This window comes from Diabrotica undecimpunctata, chromosome 5, assembly GCF_040954645.1.
Source record: "Diabrotica undecimpunctata isolate CICGRU chromosome 5, icDiaUnde3, whole genome shotgun sequence".
Taxonomy (NCBI): domain Eukaryota; kingdom Metazoa; phylum Arthropoda; class Insecta; order Coleoptera; family Chrysomelidae; genus Diabrotica; species Diabrotica undecimpunctata.
This window is the reverse complement of record NC_092807.1, coordinates 101,879,151-101,897,827: the sequence shown is the minus strand read 5'-3', so window position 1 is coordinate 101,897,827 and position 18,677 is coordinate 101,879,151. Positions and strand designations below refer to the sequence as shown.

At 33.3% G+C, this 18,677-nt stretch overlaps 1 protein-coding gene across 1 annotated transcript; it reads right to left on the bottom strand.

Moving 5' to 3' along the window:
* Positions 1-1,239: 1,239 nt before the first annotated feature.
* Positions 1,240-14,718, bottom strand: LOC140441576 (uncharacterized). Its single transcript, XM_072532396.1, has 5 exons — positions 14,566-14,718; positions 11,768-11,995; positions 7,022-7,168; positions 4,729-4,896; positions 1,240-1,560 (listed from the first exon to the last, which is right to left on the bottom strand). Exons 1-5 carry the CDS (start codon positions 14,678-14,680, stop codon positions 1,439-1,441), a joined length of 780 nt encoding a protein of 259 aa, XP_072388497.1. The 5' UTR covers positions 14,681-14,718; the 3' UTR covers positions 1,240-1,438.
* Positions 14,719-18,677: the final 3,959 nt, after the last annotated feature.

The following is an 18,677-nucleotide window of genomic DNA, read 5'->3' as shown; positions in this document are numbered from 1 at the left end:
TACTGAGAATAAACTGGTTGGACTGAGAAAAGGAAAACTAAGTTTTGAACAGCAGTCAAACTAGACAGTTGCCATATTTAAGACATGTCATGAGAGGTGAACGTTGTCACCGGGTCTTTTTCATCTTTATAGACCATAATTAAATAGCCGGAGATGATCGTTGTTGTCAAATATTTAAACTGATGAAACCTTTCAAAGTTGTAAAGATCCCTTGTTACGTGTTTCCTATTCTGTTTCGTTTTTTTTGTTTTTGATGTAGCACTATATTTCGTAGGCTAACTTCTTTTGTACCATTTTCTAGTTAAATAAAATCTTCCTTGACATAAATATTTTTTACTATACTTATATCATCAGTGAAATCCAGTATAGTATGAGACGCGTTTTTCTGTTTATTTTTTCACGATCCTATCCAAAGCGATGTTAAAGAGACGTGGCGACAGAACATTTTTCTATTTAAGACCTCTGCCAATTGTAAAAAAAATTGACCGCTTCTCTTTAAATCGCACGGGACTTGTAGGTTTCTCTAGTTATTCTTCAATTTCACTCTTTGATGCTATCGTATGTTTGTCTAAAATTTATAAATAGCTAGTGCAATGTTTTCTTATATTGCCAGCATTAACTGCCGTATCGATTTGATCTTCTGGTTAAATTCAATCTTTATAATAGTTTCAACACTTGGCTCAAAGTCGATATTTCTATTTTTTATCTTCCGAAAAAATATCTACTTCTGCTAGTCATTCTATTAGACTCTAGATCCTCGATAATCTTTTCTTAGTGTGCCCTTTTTTTGATTTTATCGCTTTTTGTCTTTATTCTGGATCCTCCGCATTTCTGGATACATAGTTTGCACGTTTAAATGGTGTATCATTTAAAGATTTAAACCTTAACTATAAGAATCCCTCGCATTCGTTGCTTACTAGCTTCTTTTCATTCTTGTTTCTTTTTCCGACATAAGTACTTCACATAAGTTGAACTTTTATTTCTCATATTGATTTTGCATTATTTTGATTTGCTACAGATCCCAAAGTGGTCTATACTGTTATTCTATATTCAGTTATTTTTTTGTACCTAGGTTATTTATTTTTTTGGTGCCTTTGAAAGCTTCAATATTACATATCGGAATCTATGTTGCTCTATTGTTTTATAATTTAGAATTTTTTGTCTAAATTTGGCTCTAACAAGGAAATAATACTGGATAATGGGAATCGCAGGTGAAAGGTAATCTAATATATACTGTCAATTATTTAAAAACGTATATTTAATAAATAGAAATGGTTATTTAAAATAGTATACAAAAGATAATTGTTCGGTAAACAAGAGTTATATGGCGATACATCTTCTTTCAACTAAGATGATAAACATTCTCCTTCATTTTTTTGTGTTTTTAAATATGTATTTGGCAAATAATTCTACATTAAACTGGACTTCCGGACACATATTAATAATTCGTAGCTCCAGCTCTTTGTTGACCATGTCCTTTGAGATTATAACCGTTTCTCAAAAACATCGCTGCTAAATATGGGTCTCCAAATGAGGTCGCATGTGACGTTGCTACTCCACCTAAAACATTTAAAATAATTTAAAAGATACTAAAATTTTAAAATGCAACCTTCATATGAGTAAAAACAAATTTTGTCTATATATTACAATTTTTTATGAAAGATTTGGGGAGTTATCAAAAAACTGTCAAAGTGTTTAGACGCATTTACAAGTTTCCTCTTGAAAATTTAAATATTTAAAACCATTATTTATACGGGTTTGAACGTGTAAATAGTGAATAGTGATAAAAACATTAGCTTATTGACTGAAAGTTGGCGCCAATTTGTTAAAGAATTGATAAACGGTTATTACAACGGATTTTAACGGAATTAAAATAAAATTTTAATTTTGTTTATGTGTGACAAACAATTTAATAAAATAATACTGTGCAGGGCCAAAAAAAAATACAAAGAGGGCCTGTTGGGCCAGAGAGAAACCGCAGAAACTTCAGATTACCAAAAATGTAACTGAATTTGACGATATAGTAGACTATAATATTTACGAGGACTTGTCAGAGATTAATGAAAATGATGATTTAAATTCAAATTCAGATTGTACAGACTTTAAGTACACAGACATCAGACACAAATTTAGAGTTAAACATTAGTAAAGCAGACGATAACATTTGCATGACGTAGACTTAGAAGTCATTTCCAACATTGCCCATAACGATAGTGATATTGACAGTGATCGTGATACATACGAAATATTGAAGAACCAAAAAAACAATTCTTTCGGAGGAGACTCGGACAGTAGTTTTGAAGACACTAATCTTGTTAAAAGAACTAAACAAAATAGAAGAATGAAGATGTAATCCAACCAATCAATGAAAACATTAGTTGCGCAAAAGAAAAGAATGAAAGAAAAGAACAAATGGCTGATGAATCAAATCCGTCAGGTTCAGGAGGAAAACCAAAATGTGCGGGAGGAAAATAGAAAACAACTGGCCAAACTTGAGGAAAAAATAACCACCAAGAACTTGGAAATTCAAAAACTTACACAAAAGTTATATGAAACGATGGAAAAAATGACAGAAAAAGAAAAGCCGTTATATAAATCGACTCAAGTTGAAAAACCTGCATAAAAACCAAAACCAGTGCAAAAAACGGTTGAAAAACAGGCAAAAATGCAAGAACAAGAAAGACCCAGTACTAGTACTGGCCAAACAAATATATTCGAAGAAAACGAAACGGAGTGAACAGTCCAACAAAAGAAAAAATTAAACAAAAAACCATAGAAGAAACAAAAAAAAGAGTGATGCTGAAAAGTAATCACTTATAATACAAAAGAGAAATGAACAAGCATGCATAGCCAGAGGTATGCTAAACAAACAACAAGAAAGAGATAACTATCACAACACTGTAGTCGAAATAAGAACTGAGGCAGTAAACGAAAAAATGAAGAAAACTGCGCCCAAACCAACGGCACAAAAAGAAAATGTTGAAAAAACAGCAGCGAAGAATGCTGCGCCCAAACTACCGGCGATCATCCTCAAGACAGTAGAAAAAGCCAATATATTTTCCAAAAAGCAGCAGAGAAAGAAATAGGCTCGACAAACAAATTTGCCAAATCGATCGTCATCCAAACACACCACAGAGACGGCTACCTAAACATGATTAAAGTGTTGGAGAAATATAACGAAAATAATAAAATAGAGTGGACTGCCTATCGAATTAATAATAAAAAAACCAAACGAGTGGTGATAAGGGGACTGTCGGAAATGACAGACATAAAATTCATTCAAAAAGAACTGAACAAAAAAAGCATTGACACCATCAAGATATCAAACATGATATCAAAAAAGAAGACAAAAGCGACCGTCACTTTTCCTAGTCACCATCAACGAGGAAGACGACCAAAAAATGAAAAAAAAAAAAAAACACCGATCTCTGCTACATCAGGATATATGTAGAAGATGAAATAAAAAATAATAAGGAAGTAATGCAGTGCTACAACTGTCAGGGATTCTTCCACGGATCAAAGGCCCGCCACTGCGAATCAAGATGTGTCAAGTGCGGAGAAAATTACTCAAGCAAAGAATGCCAAAATGTCAGAAACACTGACCCAAAATGTGCAAACTGTGACCAAACCCATATAGCAAATCACAGGTGTTGTTCAAAGGTACCCAAAAAGAAAAATTATGCTATACAACCACCAAGGAGCAGGAACATATAAAGTGCACCAGTAACAGAATCTGTCACAAACAACCAGGAAGACACAACAGCTGAAAGAACCAAAATCCGTAATCAATTCTGAAACAGCAATCCTTATGGCCAGCCTCAACGAACAGTTAAAGAACTTCATGTTTATGTTCGAGACGATGACTAGTGTAGTAAGCGCAATGGGCAGTATTGGTGTAAGCAGAACTGTCTAAACGGTTGGACAGTCTGCGAATAGGGTAATAGAATTTAAATGGGCTAACACAAAAAATCAATTCTCTGGACGAGTTTGCCAACAGACTCGGAAGACTGTTGCAGACAAACTAGATGCACTAGTCGAATGTACGCAGTAACAGAAGACCCAAAAAATACCCAATCCTTATATTTTATTTCTTTTATTTAGTTATTTTAATTTTTAATAACCTTATGTTACGGCAGTCATGCAACGCCAATACAATACAAAAAAGTAGAGTGAATAATGATCAGGTAGAAAAGCCGTTTAGGTAAAAGGCCCTTCGGGCATCTAATACCCTTCAGGTAGGTCAAAAAGACCAAACTTAAGCATCAAGGTCACGTACCGACAAACGTGGGCTCGATTGCCAGACCCTTCGGGCGCTCAGCTGACGAGGAGAACAAAAATTGTAAATGTAAAAATTAACTTCAGTCATTCATAGGGAGAAAAGCTCTTCTAGCTACAGTAAAACTACTACTAAGTAAAACACAGGATGTCCCATTACCCAGGGCATCCAAAGTAACTTTCAGTACAACGCCTTCCTTAGGACTCATAGCATTCGTTATGTCCTGCGAGGGGCAGGGGTGGTTGGTTATAGCTTGAGGGTCAAATAGGTTTTGCTCCATTAAGGAGTGTGACCGGTTTGATTTTAGGAAATATGGGTCCCACTGTTCCATTGGAACACACATGTCACTCGGAGCTGGGGTTCTACAAACGTTGTTTCAATTTTCTGCCACTCAAAGTACACAACTCTTATGTTATTGTATTATCTAATATTGAGTGTCAATAAACTCTTACCTCTACCAGTCGAGAATGAATTGGCAATAGCTGTAGCAGATCCTGATGGAGAATACGGTATATCGTTTTCATCTTGGGCACCAGAACCTGCCGAACGGCGTTTCCAGCTACCTCCTCCTCCGCCGCTGATGTTGATGGGGAAAAATGACGTAAATGATGGACCCCCACCTAAAATTAGTGTAATTAATTCAATTATGACCAAAATTAAGACACTTAGCTTAAACTACTTAAATAATACTTAGATTAAGACACCCAAAATGTTAAGTAATATATAGTTCTACCCACTAGAATACTAGTATATACAGATTGGCTCTGTACAGGAAATATTCAAAAATAAAAAAAAATATATAACAGTTTGTTTTATTATAAACTCGTTTTATTATAACATAATACAAAATAGTAACCCTCAAATTTTAGAAAAATTAAAAAAAAGAATGTAAATTAAATAACAGACGCAGAATTTTGATACAAAACAAAATTTGTAGCAAGTTACAAAACAATATTTTTACACAAAACCAAAAAATGATAAAATAGAACAATTCACAAATTAAAATAAAATTCACAATAATTTACATACCAAAAAAAACCATAAAAAAATCAAAAGTAAACCACACTAACAAAAAATACAGTGAGTCAAAATAAATTTGAATATTTTATACGCAATTAACTGATATTAAAATATTGTCGTAGAAAAGTGCATTATCGCTAGACACTCGACAGCCAATGGTCCACTCTACTGTTCAATATAAGAAGTCCGAAGGTAAGTTGCTCCAGTAATGAAAATATGAAACAAGTTATTTCTAAATTGAATTAAAAAACATCCTTTTATAATCTCCTTTAAAGTATTAAGAAGTTATGTACAGTAAATCCTTTTGATATAATTCATGTACACTGCACATTTTACGTGGAAATGTTTGTTTGCATAGTACTTTTACCTTTTTTATTCAACATTAAAGACAGTTTCATGTTACTTAACGAAGTTATCAAAATATTTAGATTTTAATACATATTTTTACTTTATATTTACTTGCAAAATATTTGTTACCAGCAGATCAGTTATTACCTAGAATTTAATGTAGTTCTAATCAGTGGGTTCTGAGAGATTAACGTAAGCGTAGATATTTATTAAATACCTCATACCCTGTACTTGGATTTTTGACCATTACGAGAAAATAATATCTTACTTTAGCAATACTCCCAAACTGGTTGCACATTAATGGTACCCTAATAAGTTTGTCAAAGTAACACTTATGATTGGAAAGAGTTTGTGTATTGAAAGAGAAAATCGCAAGGCGTGTCTTAGATATAAAGCAAGTAGTATTTAAATAGCACGCTTATTCTACTACTGAAAAAGCCAATGGAGGCCCTGTGCAACCATTTCAATCCGTACATAAACATGTGAGTGATTCATTGTATATTAGTGAGACAGTAAAATTCAAGTCACATTTTTGAAAACAGAAAAAGTGTAAATAATGAAGTAGAGATCGCACAATATAAACATAGACCACACCCTGAGACTATAGATCTTCCTGATAGTTCATCATCATCATTGGCTTTTACAACTCTTCGTGAGTTTTTGCCGCGTTTACTATTGCCTTTCATTGATTCCGATCCTGTGCTATTATTTCCCATGGCCTTACTTCCATCTTCTCCAGGTCTTCCCTGACTGCGTCTTTCCACCTTTTTCTAGGCCTTCCTAGAAAGTGCAAGATGAACCGCCTGAGTATTTTCCTCTTCCCCAGGTTCAATGGACCGGCCAGTCCCTAGACTTTAAAACGTGGAAAACTATGAATCGGATAAGAACGGGGGTCGCTCCAGTAAAATCAAACATGGCAAAATGGGGAAAAATCGACCAAGATGATGTGAACTATGACTGTGGAGAAACACAGAATATGGAACATCTTCTTACATGCAGAAACTGTCCTCATCGATGTACCCTCGAAGATTTGTGGCTCGCCAACAAAGATGGAACCGACGTAGCCCGATACTGGGCCGAAATTTTATGAATGACATGTCCGGACACGATAAAGTAAGTAAGTAGGCCTTCCTGTCGATCTTCTAATAGTTGTAAGTTCCTGATAGTTGTAAGTTTAAAATTTGAGACATTATACAGGATGCGGCAGATACACGGCCAATTACAAATATCTCGAGAACTACAGGGAACTCACTCATTGGTAAAATAAAAATTGGTATGAAGGAGATTTCAAGGCTGAACTGTTTAATGAAAATATTTTCATCTATTTACTACTTCCGGTTATACTAGAAATTTTTGTGTGAAATAAAAAAATCTTACTCTTAGATGCCCACCACGGAGTTTCGTCTTCGTCTTCTTGTTGAGGTCTAGATGGTTTCCTTCCTTTTCTATTAGTTTTGTTAATATTGTTGTTGTTTGCAGTTGAACCCTCAGCAGAATCACTGTTTTCTATTGCAATTTCCGGAGCTGAAACAATAAAGCATAAAGAAAATTATTTTGTACTACTTGAAAATACAAGTGATTCAGAAATTTTTAATAAAACTATGTTATAAATCTAATATAACATGGTATCCAAACCCCACATTTTCCATGAGTGTGTCTAGCTAGTATTAAAAGAGTGGCAGCTCTCTCCGTGATCTGTTATATTTGTTGATTCTACGTAGTCTAGTATTGCCTCAAGCTACTTTACTTCACTCACCAGATTTAAATTTGTACCATTCAGACATACAAAAAAAATCCAATGGATATTCCAGAAAGTTAAAAAATGGTAATAACTTCCAAAATAATAATATCTTGTCAATGGAAATACGAAAAGATACCAAGAGAAATATTTGCGAGAAACAGATATCTACAAAAAACAAAGGGGAAATAATAAGGTGGATGCAGTGCATGTAAACAAAAACATAGGTCTAAAAATATTAGCGCAAAATATTATGACATATAGTGCAGAAATTTTGATGATAAAAAAGCAGCAGTACGATCCAAGTCATCGGAATACAATAGACAGTAGGAGGTAGGCTTGGAGAGGTAGTACCTTTATATCGGTTGACTCACTGGTCCTCACAACCTAACAGAGCTAGATGAAGCGAATATAGCTCTGCTAAGTGGAGCCTCAGCCTTTCTAGTCAATACTGTAATGTGATGTGAAGTGCCTTACCCTACATGAGGTATCCTCGTGGATCTAGACATGGACATTAAGGATTACGGCAACATTACGGATCTAGACCGGAAAGTCGATAATTATTCCTGGAAATGGTAAACAGCATTTCTATTACCAAGTTGTGGCGTATAGGAATCGATCCTGGATCTGTGCAATATTGGTTAATAAGAGGCAGGACTGAAGCCAAGGTACTGGCTCTTATACTATGATATAAACTTATCAACCCGTCCAACCAGCGTGGCTTTTTAAGGCTACTTAGCATCTCACCAACAATTACTTCGAAATAGCGGATAAAAAAACGAATGGAATTGGTGGACAATTTAGAATATCTGGCTATAGTATTCGATGAAAATGGAAAAGAGAAATGGGAGCTCGATGCCAGAATAGCGAAAGGATATAAAATATTAGGCAGTTTAAGAGCCTAAATAAATAAAAAATACGATTCAAGACAAGCAAACTCCGAATGTATAAAACAGTAATTAGACTCACAGTAAGATATGCCTGCAAGACATTAACATTAAGTAAGAAGGATAAGGATACTCTGGAAAGGTGGGAAAGAAAAATATTGAGACGCGTATTCGAGGGAAGAAGACAGAAGAAAGCTGGGAGAGAAGAACCAACAACGAATTAATGGCTTTGTACAAACAACCTATCATTACCAGGTTCGTCAAGTCGCAAAGGGTCAGATGATTGCGACATGTAGAACGAATGGCAGCGAGCAGAATGCTTAAATTAGTTATAACCAGGAATCTAATCGGTTCCAGAAAAAAAGGTAGGCCCAGAACGAGGTGGATTAGTTAAGTGGAGGCAGACCTTAAGCACGTTAAGGTAAGAGACTGGAAAAGAAAAGCACAAATCAGAAGTGAATGGAAAAATATTATTCATCGGGTCCTATAGACCAGTTAAAAGCTTTGTATATAGGTACTTAAATTTAAGTTTTGATTAAAATAATTTTAATTAGTTAATTTTATAACTGCATTGTTTTATTTATTTAATATATACTATTTTACCAAAGTTATTCAGTTTAGCATTGGAAAAATGTATTTAAACACGCAGATTGGGAGGAAAAAGGCTTAAACATTGATCAAAGCATCAAGCAGAAAAAGTGATAAAACATATCATGAGCAAGCATAGGATGAGAATTGCTAAGAGGAGACATCAATGGAAAAAAATGGAAGAGGCCTAGACATAGACATAGTACCATTACTGCAAAATAACATATCTAAGCATATGGTAATGTCATTCTTGTTCGGAATATTGGAAAGGTTGCCACTATACTATTAGAATGGCTTATAATTATTGTTACTTCTAAGTAGCATACCATCTTTATTATGATTACGACAAGTGAAGAACTAAAAAGATCAAATTAAAAAATACAGATTATTCAATGACCACCAAACTTTCATACCTTGATTTTAAGAAGTGACTCTTTAAACACTTTATTACCGAATTAAACAAGCATCTAATAGCAGCTTGTTTCAAAATTTGCGGCAACATTTCGATATGTGGATTAAGAAACCTAAGTAATTGGCCCAATTGATGGTTGCGAATATGAAAATAAAAATCGTTCTTGAAAATATGATGTAAGTAGCTTCTAAAACTGATCAATCTTTTACCAGGCTGCTAAATTACAGATCCGGTGTTACATTAAATTTTCACTCTAGAGTAAAATTTTGATGTTAAATTTTTACTCTGTGTGTTAAAATTTTTGTCTCTGATTCGAAGTGAGTACCACATTAGAAAAGTTAGTCTATCCTATGTTAAAGAAATATATTTAGGAGCTTGTTTAGCTTCTCCTCTGATTTGTGGAAATGACTAATTGAACAATTGGAAAATAATTTTTGGAGCTTTACGGCACCTTCACCTATATTCCTTATAACCGAGACTTAAAACCATTTGATGATTATTTACACACCTGTTCTCATTTATTATGTCTCTGTATAATATATAGGCTACTGTGGGAAAACCAATGATTAGTATTTAATCTACATGTACGTTGTTTATTGGTATGTTGTTATTTATTTTAAGTCATAACCGGGTATATGAAAAGAGCTCTTTTATAATTCTTGTCTTCTTTGAACAATTCTAATCGTGCAATGGGGCATTTAAAAAGAAATAGGTCCAGATGCGGTCATTGTATATGCGGTCAAGGTAATTTTCGTTGCAAAAGCGGTCAATTCAAAATATTTTGGCAGGTAGAGATCGTGTAAGCACTCTGACCACGGCGCAGTAGACGAAATATGGTTTAGTCCCCACTTCCATGCGAAACGCATTGTACTATGCACTGTATAATTCCAATAGAACCTTTCTGCCTTTACGTGAATTTGACTCCGCCTTCGCGCAGCTTCATGGTCAGGAGTGTTTGAACTATCTTTAACGTTGCACCTGCCATCAGACATTGCCTATTGAAATATTTTAATCCGTTTATCTATATTTCGAAAAATAGGCAATGAAAACAGTAATGACTAAACCACAATAATCCCCTCATTACGGATTTTTGTAAAGTTTGTATTTGCCTAATTATAAAGGTTGGGGGGAGAATTACCAAAATCTAAAAATAAAAATAAATGTATATTATTTGTATATTGTTAGTTTGAGAGATTGTTTAGTGCAGTAGGTAACAACTTTTAATAATGGAAAATTTTGAAGTGATTGAAACCACCAAGGGTAAACCTTCTGCTCTTCATGCTGGATATCAGTATCGAAAATATAGGAAGAATAAGAAAGATGTTGTAACTTGGATATGTGTAAAAGAACGTCACCACAACTGTAAAGGCAGGTGGAAGACAAAACTGACGGAATTACTCGAAGTCAACAACACACCTATGTCCCCGATGTAGCTCTCTTAGAAGTAAAAAAGGCTACGTACATTTCAAAAATAAGAGCTCGAGAAGAAGACACTCCAACCCCAGACATTTTCAGTGAAGAGTTCGGAAAAACTATTTACACAAGGACTCGATTTTGTGAGTGAAATTCCTTTGTATGCCTCACGTAAGTCTACACTTTGTCGTTCAAGACATTTACAAACTGGTATCGGACCAGAACCAGCATTGTCCATTGAAATAGATATTCCACTGGAAATGTTGACATTAGAAGATGGTCAGATTTTTTTGTGTTTTGACGACACTGCAGAAGGAGAAAGAATTTTATGTTTTTCGACTTCGAAAGCAAAGGAAACGTTAGCAACAAAAACAGATTTTTTTGTCGACGGTACATTTAAGAGCTCCTCCAAACAGTTTACACAAATATATACCATGCATATTGATATGGGCAGCACTGACAACGAAACAAGAATTGTTCCTGTTCTGTATGCGCATCTACCAAAAATGAAAATGAAGGCTGTTTACTATACTGACAAAAAAACTAATCGGGTGGAAACCAACAACAGTGACGCTTGATTTTGAAGATGCTGTTATTCAAGCTCTCGAAACTGTTTTGCCAGATGTTAGACTGCATGGATGCAACTACCATTTTAATCAGTCAATAAATTTTATTTTCAACATAAATTGTGGCTAATTTCCCATTAAAATAGTAAATTGCATAAGATGTCACAAAGAAATAGCTTCAGAACACCAAAACGCTGATTAGATTTCAATATTTTTAACATAGCATAAAGGGAGTAAAATTTTAACACACGGCGTAAAATTTTAACGTTAAAATTTTACTCTAGAGTAAAAATATAACGAAGTAAAAATTTAATGTTACCCTGGGATAAAACTGATTTGTGTTTTCTATTAAAAGAATTATTGTCAGAATAGTCAGGATGACTAGTTAACTTAATTATGTAATAACTTTTGTACCCGTATTTGGCAAGATAATTGTAGACTCTATACTAAAAACTTGAATGCATGAATTTATATATTTGAACCTGTATATTTTATATATTTTAAAATATTAAAACTTACTTCTATTTGGAATATCTTGCGCTACTGGTACTCTTTCAGTAAATTCTTCTTTAGAATCAGAGTTCCATCCCTGTTCTTGAGGGAGTCCCGCAAAAGTATTGGTAGCGACAACATCTTTAGTAACAAAAGCAGTCATTGAGGGATAATAATCCTGGTTCGGAGATGGATTCTTGTAGTATCCCCCTATCATGTATCCTGACTGAGAAGGTTCTACATGTCTCCATAAACCTACAAATATAGTATGATATAATCTTTGTGTTAAAAGGAGATAAGAAGAATCCTTCTAATTATAGAAGCATTAATTTTTTACATACAATTTTGGCAAGCAATTAACCAATTGAAAATCGCAAAATTTTATCCAACATTGTCTTAAGTAGGCTAACTCCTTTTGTAGAAAATTTCATAGGAGAATATTAAGCTGGATTCAGAAAAAATAGATCGACCATAGATCAGATTTTTACTTTAAGGTAGCTACTTGAAAAAGGATGCGAATTCAATAGAACTATCCATAATATCTTTATAGATTTTTGAAAAGCATACGACATTATTAAAAGGGATTAAATGTTAAATACAATGACAAAACTTTCAGTTTCACAAAAACTTATCCAGCTTGTTAAAATATATTTGAATGGCTGTAGATCCAGAGTACGATTAGATAGCAAACTCTCAGAGTCATTTGAAAAAAAAAAGTAGCCTTAAACAAGGAGACGCGCTGTCACCTCTCCTTTTTAATATAATCCTGGAGAATGTAGTAAGAACAACACAAATTAGTACAGAACAGTAAATGGACCAAAATTACTACTAGCATACGCAGATGATATTGACATTGTAGGAGACACAGTTACCGATGTAAAGGAAACTTTAAATAAATTAGAGATATAGACAAAAAACAAGTCTAAGAATCAATGAAGAGAAAACCAAATAAATGTGCAATAACAGATAAAAAAGACGAGATAGAATAGGGCAAATGTAACAATAGACTCATAAAATCCGTAAACTAATTTTCGAAACCAAATTCAGATTTTTGCTTTAATCCGTGCCTTTTAAGAATTGCAAGGCAAAACAGACGTTGATAAAGATGTCATTAGAGACATGAAGAATCTAAAAATTGCATTCTACAACATATCTCCTCAAATAAGCAAAAATCCTTAACGAATTGGTTTCGAGTACTCGTACAGAGTATATCGGAATAAAAGGAAGAAGACAGTTAAGATTTGATTTCACGTACAGTGCGTCTGTGTATCCGCCTTATACGTATTCAGAGCGACGGTGAATATCTGTCTCTGAAGAGCCCTATTAGGGCGAAATACGTATAAGGAGGATACACAGACGCACTGTACGTGAAATCAAATCTTAAGACTCATATAACTTTAAAAGAGTGAAGAGTTTTCAATATTTAGAAGTGACAATCACCGCAGATAACGATATCACGGAAGAGATAAAAGGAAGAATTCAGGCAGCAGGATATATAAAACAGTGATTACACCGGTGCTCATGTGTGGATGCGAGACGTGGACGCTGACAAAAGCAATGGAAAGAAAATTCAGATGTTTTGAGAAAAACATCCCTTTAGATGTTTTGACACAATAGAACGTCTTAATATGCAACAAACATTAGAAAAATCTATCGAGTGTATTAAACCAGCATTTATGTGACCAGATTTCATAGACCTACGGAAAGCCTTTGATAGAATTCAACAAAAGGATGTTATCGCATTCTAAATTAAAGCACGAGTAAATGGGGAATTTACAGAACCCATTAAAGTATACGGTGGAATCAGACAAGGTGATTACTAAGCTCATTACTCTTTAATATCATTATGGATGAGCTAATAATGGAAGTGCGCAAAAGGAAAGGATATAAAATGAGTGGTCTGAAAAGACCACCGCTAATTGATTTAGAGCCGCCGTAAACAAAGTTATTATTGCCAATATGATCGCCAACTTTCGATAATCAGACAGGGTACTGAAAGAAGAAAAAGAAGGAGCAATAAACATCTCAATACATATATAAAGTACGTATTATGAAGTGCACAGTATAAACAAGGCCTGGCACAAGTAGAACAAACGAATAATGGGAACAAAAGAGTTGAAAATACTACACGGATAAGCGGCAAAACTTTATACGATAGATGAAAGAAGTGAAGATATTCGACGGTATACGAAGTAGTACCAGTTAGAACATGAGTACAAAAAAGAAGAATAGAATGGAATAACCATATTATTGATTTGTTCAAAACAGAACAGTAAGTATATCCCGAGACAAATCGCCACTAGGTCGAAGAAGTATTTAAGGACCTAAAAAACGCTGTATGTACAAGATATCGAAGATACAACAGGCCATTTCTCCATTAAAACCAATGGAAAAGAAAAAAGTTTTTTCTTGATATGGAAAAAGCTGTTCATCAAAAGTCAAATATTTACATAACATAAATCTGGTTAAATTATTATTGAACGTTATCCTTAGGTCTTCAACATGTTGGCATCATCAAATCGTATGAATCTATGTATACTTCAAAACAAATTATTTCCCATTCCAGTTTACAAAAGTAAAATAAAAAAATATGTTAACAATAAAACTGTAACAATTACAGTTACTTGTAATGTAACGTTTGTTTAAAAAAATTTAAATCTATAAAAAACAAAATTGAATTATTTTAAATAAAATACAGAAACAACACTCTTAAAAAGTTATACTAATCTAAGTATGAAATATTTGTTTAATACAAGAAATATAGTATAAATGTTACTAATAACAATATTGTTTAATATTATTTTTTATTTATTCAAAAACTTTACCTCTTTTGCTGGGAAGTGCATCAGTCGTACAAAGGAAGAAGACACTTAAAATGCACAAGATCACCATGTTTACTACACACTTTAAGGAATTTGTTTGTTTCTCTTGATTTGCCATTTTGACAACGTGAAAAAGATGTTTTATATTATTTTTAAAATCCCCACTAGCAATTTTTGCCGTTTGTACAAGAGTTGGCATAGTTATTTTAAGAAGTAACATGTTATCATAAGCGTTATTAAATAAAGTAATGTATTTTCTTATTAGGAGATAAAATATGTATACATATAATATTTTTATATCATAATCTGGTTCTTAAACTATTGTTTTATAGAATTTCCATATTATCTACTTTATCTAATGAGAATAAACCACAATTTTAATTAAAAATACATTTTATTTGTTGTTTCTAATTCCCTTTCGGAGAAATAAAATAGTTTTTTATATACCGAATTTAGTTATTAACTTGCTAATTTTATTCGGTATCTGTTATTTTTAGTATGCCTAGGAGAGAAACTCCTTGGGCCTACTGCGGCCAGTACTCCGGAACTCTAATCACAGGTCCAGGTTGTAGAGGCAGTGTGGACAAGCCTCGTATTGCAAGAACATCGGTCCTTTCGTTCCCCTCTGTACCTGAATTTCCGGGTACTCGTATCAAGTTCACCTTGTTAGTCAACGCAGTTGTATCTAGGGCTCTTTTTCATTCCATAACTAGCTTGGAGGTAACAGTTGGAGGACAGCTGCCCGATTGTACAAGCAGATATCGTGTGAATACAAGCCCTATCAACTAGTAGTGGGCAAAGAAGAAGATCGAGGTATTGCATTGCCTACCCATTTGTCCGTCTTGGACCTACCTGTAATCCAGACGATCCTACTCGGACGAAGTATTCGGTAAATATACTATTTGCCAAATTAGTATATCTTTATAGCATAGTATCTGTAACTGTCAGATTAACGCTAGCTCCACTCTACATCTAATATTAAAATCACATGGAAAATTTCGAAAATACAGACAATTCCGAGTTCAAACATCGAAAAGATTATAATACCGATGTTCGTCCGTCTAAAGATCTGGTCTACTGGCAAGGATCGATTCCACCGCAAACCAATAATCTCAACGGAAATAAGGGCTCGTGCTACAACCGTAGCGGACTACGATTGTCTAGTCTAGTCACATTGTTTTAAGCCTTTCGACTCTCGGAACTCCAAGAGATGTCGTTGCCACCTTTGACTAGAAAGGATACGGTCTTAGAGGCATTCAGGCGGCATAATCCCACGAATGATAGCTTCGTACCATTACCCGCTTGAGTAAATGCGTCAACCAAATGTTCGAAGCTGCGGTTCCTTTCGTACTGAGCATAATTACTATCGCAACGACGAGTCATCAGTAGGGTAAAACTAACATGTCTCACGACGGTCTATTATTTCCGCTCATACAAAAATAGTATTTTTTGAAATACATGTCGACAAAAAAATAGTGACAAAAGTTTGGGTCTAAAACTACAATGTGAGCAATTGTAAAACAATTTTGTCATACTAGTAGCATGTTGTGTCAACTCAAAACCTTTTCTGGTCGCCGAAGAACATAGTTAAGGACGTGTTCTTAACTAGGTCTTAGTCCCTAAAGAAGCTTACAATGAACAAGGTATAAACTAAATGTCAGAGAAACCTCTCGCATTTAATGTTCAGATCTGTAGATAGCTATAAATTGAGCTATATCGACATGGGATTATTGCGTCTTATTTTATTGAGGATGATGGAACAAGTTCAGTAGTGTTAATCAAGAGTGTTTTAGAACATTATTACACATTTTGAAAGAGATTCACTAATTTTTTGGCGCCCACATAATCTACAAGTGTAGAAGCGAAAGTTTATTATATGTTTTTTATCTGGTCCGTTTCTAAAAAGACCTGTTTTAGGTATTTACTGCATTGGCGAACATTTGTTCTGCAGTTTGTTTTTGTAGAATGTGTATGTTGCTCTCTTCAGTTTTTGTTTAATTTACAGAGGTGATAAGAAGTAAGAATATCCAATGCGAAGACCTATAATTACTTTGAGTTCAGTAAATTCCTTTTTTCATTTTTAGGTATCTTCCATTAGACCCTTTTTTGATATACTATATGTTTCTAATTCGATAAGGGGACTATTAACTTATTCTTCAGCAATACTATCAGCAATCTCATTACCAGTAAATCTTTTATAATTTGGCTTTGTAACAGTGTTACGTTGTTGTACTGGACGTGTACGAACTCATCACTATATAGCCCCCCATAAAATTATTAGACCCTCGGAGATATAGTAAACTGATCACCGGCATCCTTTGGAGATTGGTAAACTCATCACCGCAGATAGGTAAACTCATCACCGGGATTTTTGCCTGGTTTCTAATGCGAAAGATTACCTGTTACCTGTTATACTTCTCGTTTATGTGATATTTTAATAAATTCAGAAATTATTTTAAGCAAGTTACTTTAAAATTTAACTGAGATATTAATATGTCTCACGGTGTGGCCTATTAGACGTATCTGCCAATCTAAATGGTTTTGAGATCTAAAAATTTAGTTGCATAGGATTTCGATAGTGAACTTTAAAATGAAAATATTTGTCAAAATGTGCTATTTTTGTTTATATCGGAGGTAATCCCCAACTTCGTTATTTGATTTTCATTGCATTTTTATATTTCTTATTGAATTCTCGAGATAATTTGTTAAGCATACATTCGGTCTAAATCTTACCGTTTTGGCGTTATCTGACTATCTTAAAAATAATAGACGATTTTGGACAGTTAGTAAATATAAAATATCTAAAAAATAGGAAAAGCTGAAAACTTGAGAGTGCTATTAGTGCATAGAAGTCGAAGTTAAATTTAATTTTTGACACGTGCAAAGCTTTACATTTTATGGCATCATTGGCGGAAATTTTTAAATTTAAAGTAATTAGCAATGCATTTATTGTGACAGAATGCATCAAAATGCTTAAGTACAGTTTGCTGTACTTTATCTTTAAATAACTTGCTTGGTAGACTTAAAAGTCGTGTTTTGTAGTCTAACTGATCAGCGTTGACTACAAGCGTTTATCGCTTTTTCAGTATATATATATATATATATATATATATATATATATATATATATATATATATATATAATATATATAATATATATATATATATATATATATATATATATATAATATATATATATATATATATATATATATATATATATATATATATATAAGGAGTCCAATTAAGTCGGTACCATATGGAAAAATTTGTTGTTTTTAGTTTTATGAAAAAAAATTTAATCTCTAGTTCTGAATGATCTAGAACTTCAATCATCAGATATTATCATCAATATTAGTATTCTTCAGTCATTTAGGCGGTTCGGTAAACAACATGAATTTTATTAAGACTTGAGAATATCCACAATACATTTTTGTTTTGACAAACCGCGTATACAACTAAAAAAAATTTAATATCTGATCATTGTATTCTAGGTTTTAGATCATTCAAAACTTTTTATGTAACATAATTATTTCAAATTCATAAAACTAAAAATAAAAAGGTTTCACATATGGTGCCGACTTAATTGGATACCCTATATATATATATATATATATATATATATATATATATATATATATATATATATATATATAACAATGTGATTTTAAAAATTTAATCAGAAATCTCAAAATGTAATAAATATCAGAAAAGGTAATTTACAGCAACAATGTAATATTATGCCTTACCTACAAGAAACATCTTCTACAGTTAACTTAAAGAACTTAATTACGCTGATTTTTTTCTGTTTGATCAGGATGATTCGCGAAAACCAGTGCGAAACAACTAAACAAAAACGGTATAAAATTTCTACTCACCAGTTGTATGACATTTAGCCTTACACCCTTTCGTCGCACAAGTCCACAAAAGGCAATTCTTTTGCCTTTTGTGGAGTCTTTTGCAATTGAAATTTGAAATTATTCATAACCATCATTTTTTGTCCGCGTTCGCTTAGAACTTAATCAATTAGCAGTTCACTATCCATGTTGAAGAAACAAGGGCAAATGAAGGGAAAATGAATTTTGTGGAATCATAAAATAAAAACCAATAAATTGC

Coding starts and splice junctions, on each gene's coding strand:
- LOC140441576 (XM_072532396.1), bottom strand. CDS start 14,680: ATGGCAAATCAAGAGAAACAAACAAATTCCTTAAAGTGTGTAGTAAAC. Junction 7,169..11,767: donor GCAAGATATTCCAAATAGAA/GTAAGTTTTAAT, acceptor TTATTGTTTCAG/CTCCGGAAATTGCAATAGAA. Junction 4,897..7,021: donor TCCGTGGTGGGCATCTAAGA/GTAAGATTTTTT, acceptor CACTAATTTTAG/GTGGGGGTCCATCATTTACG.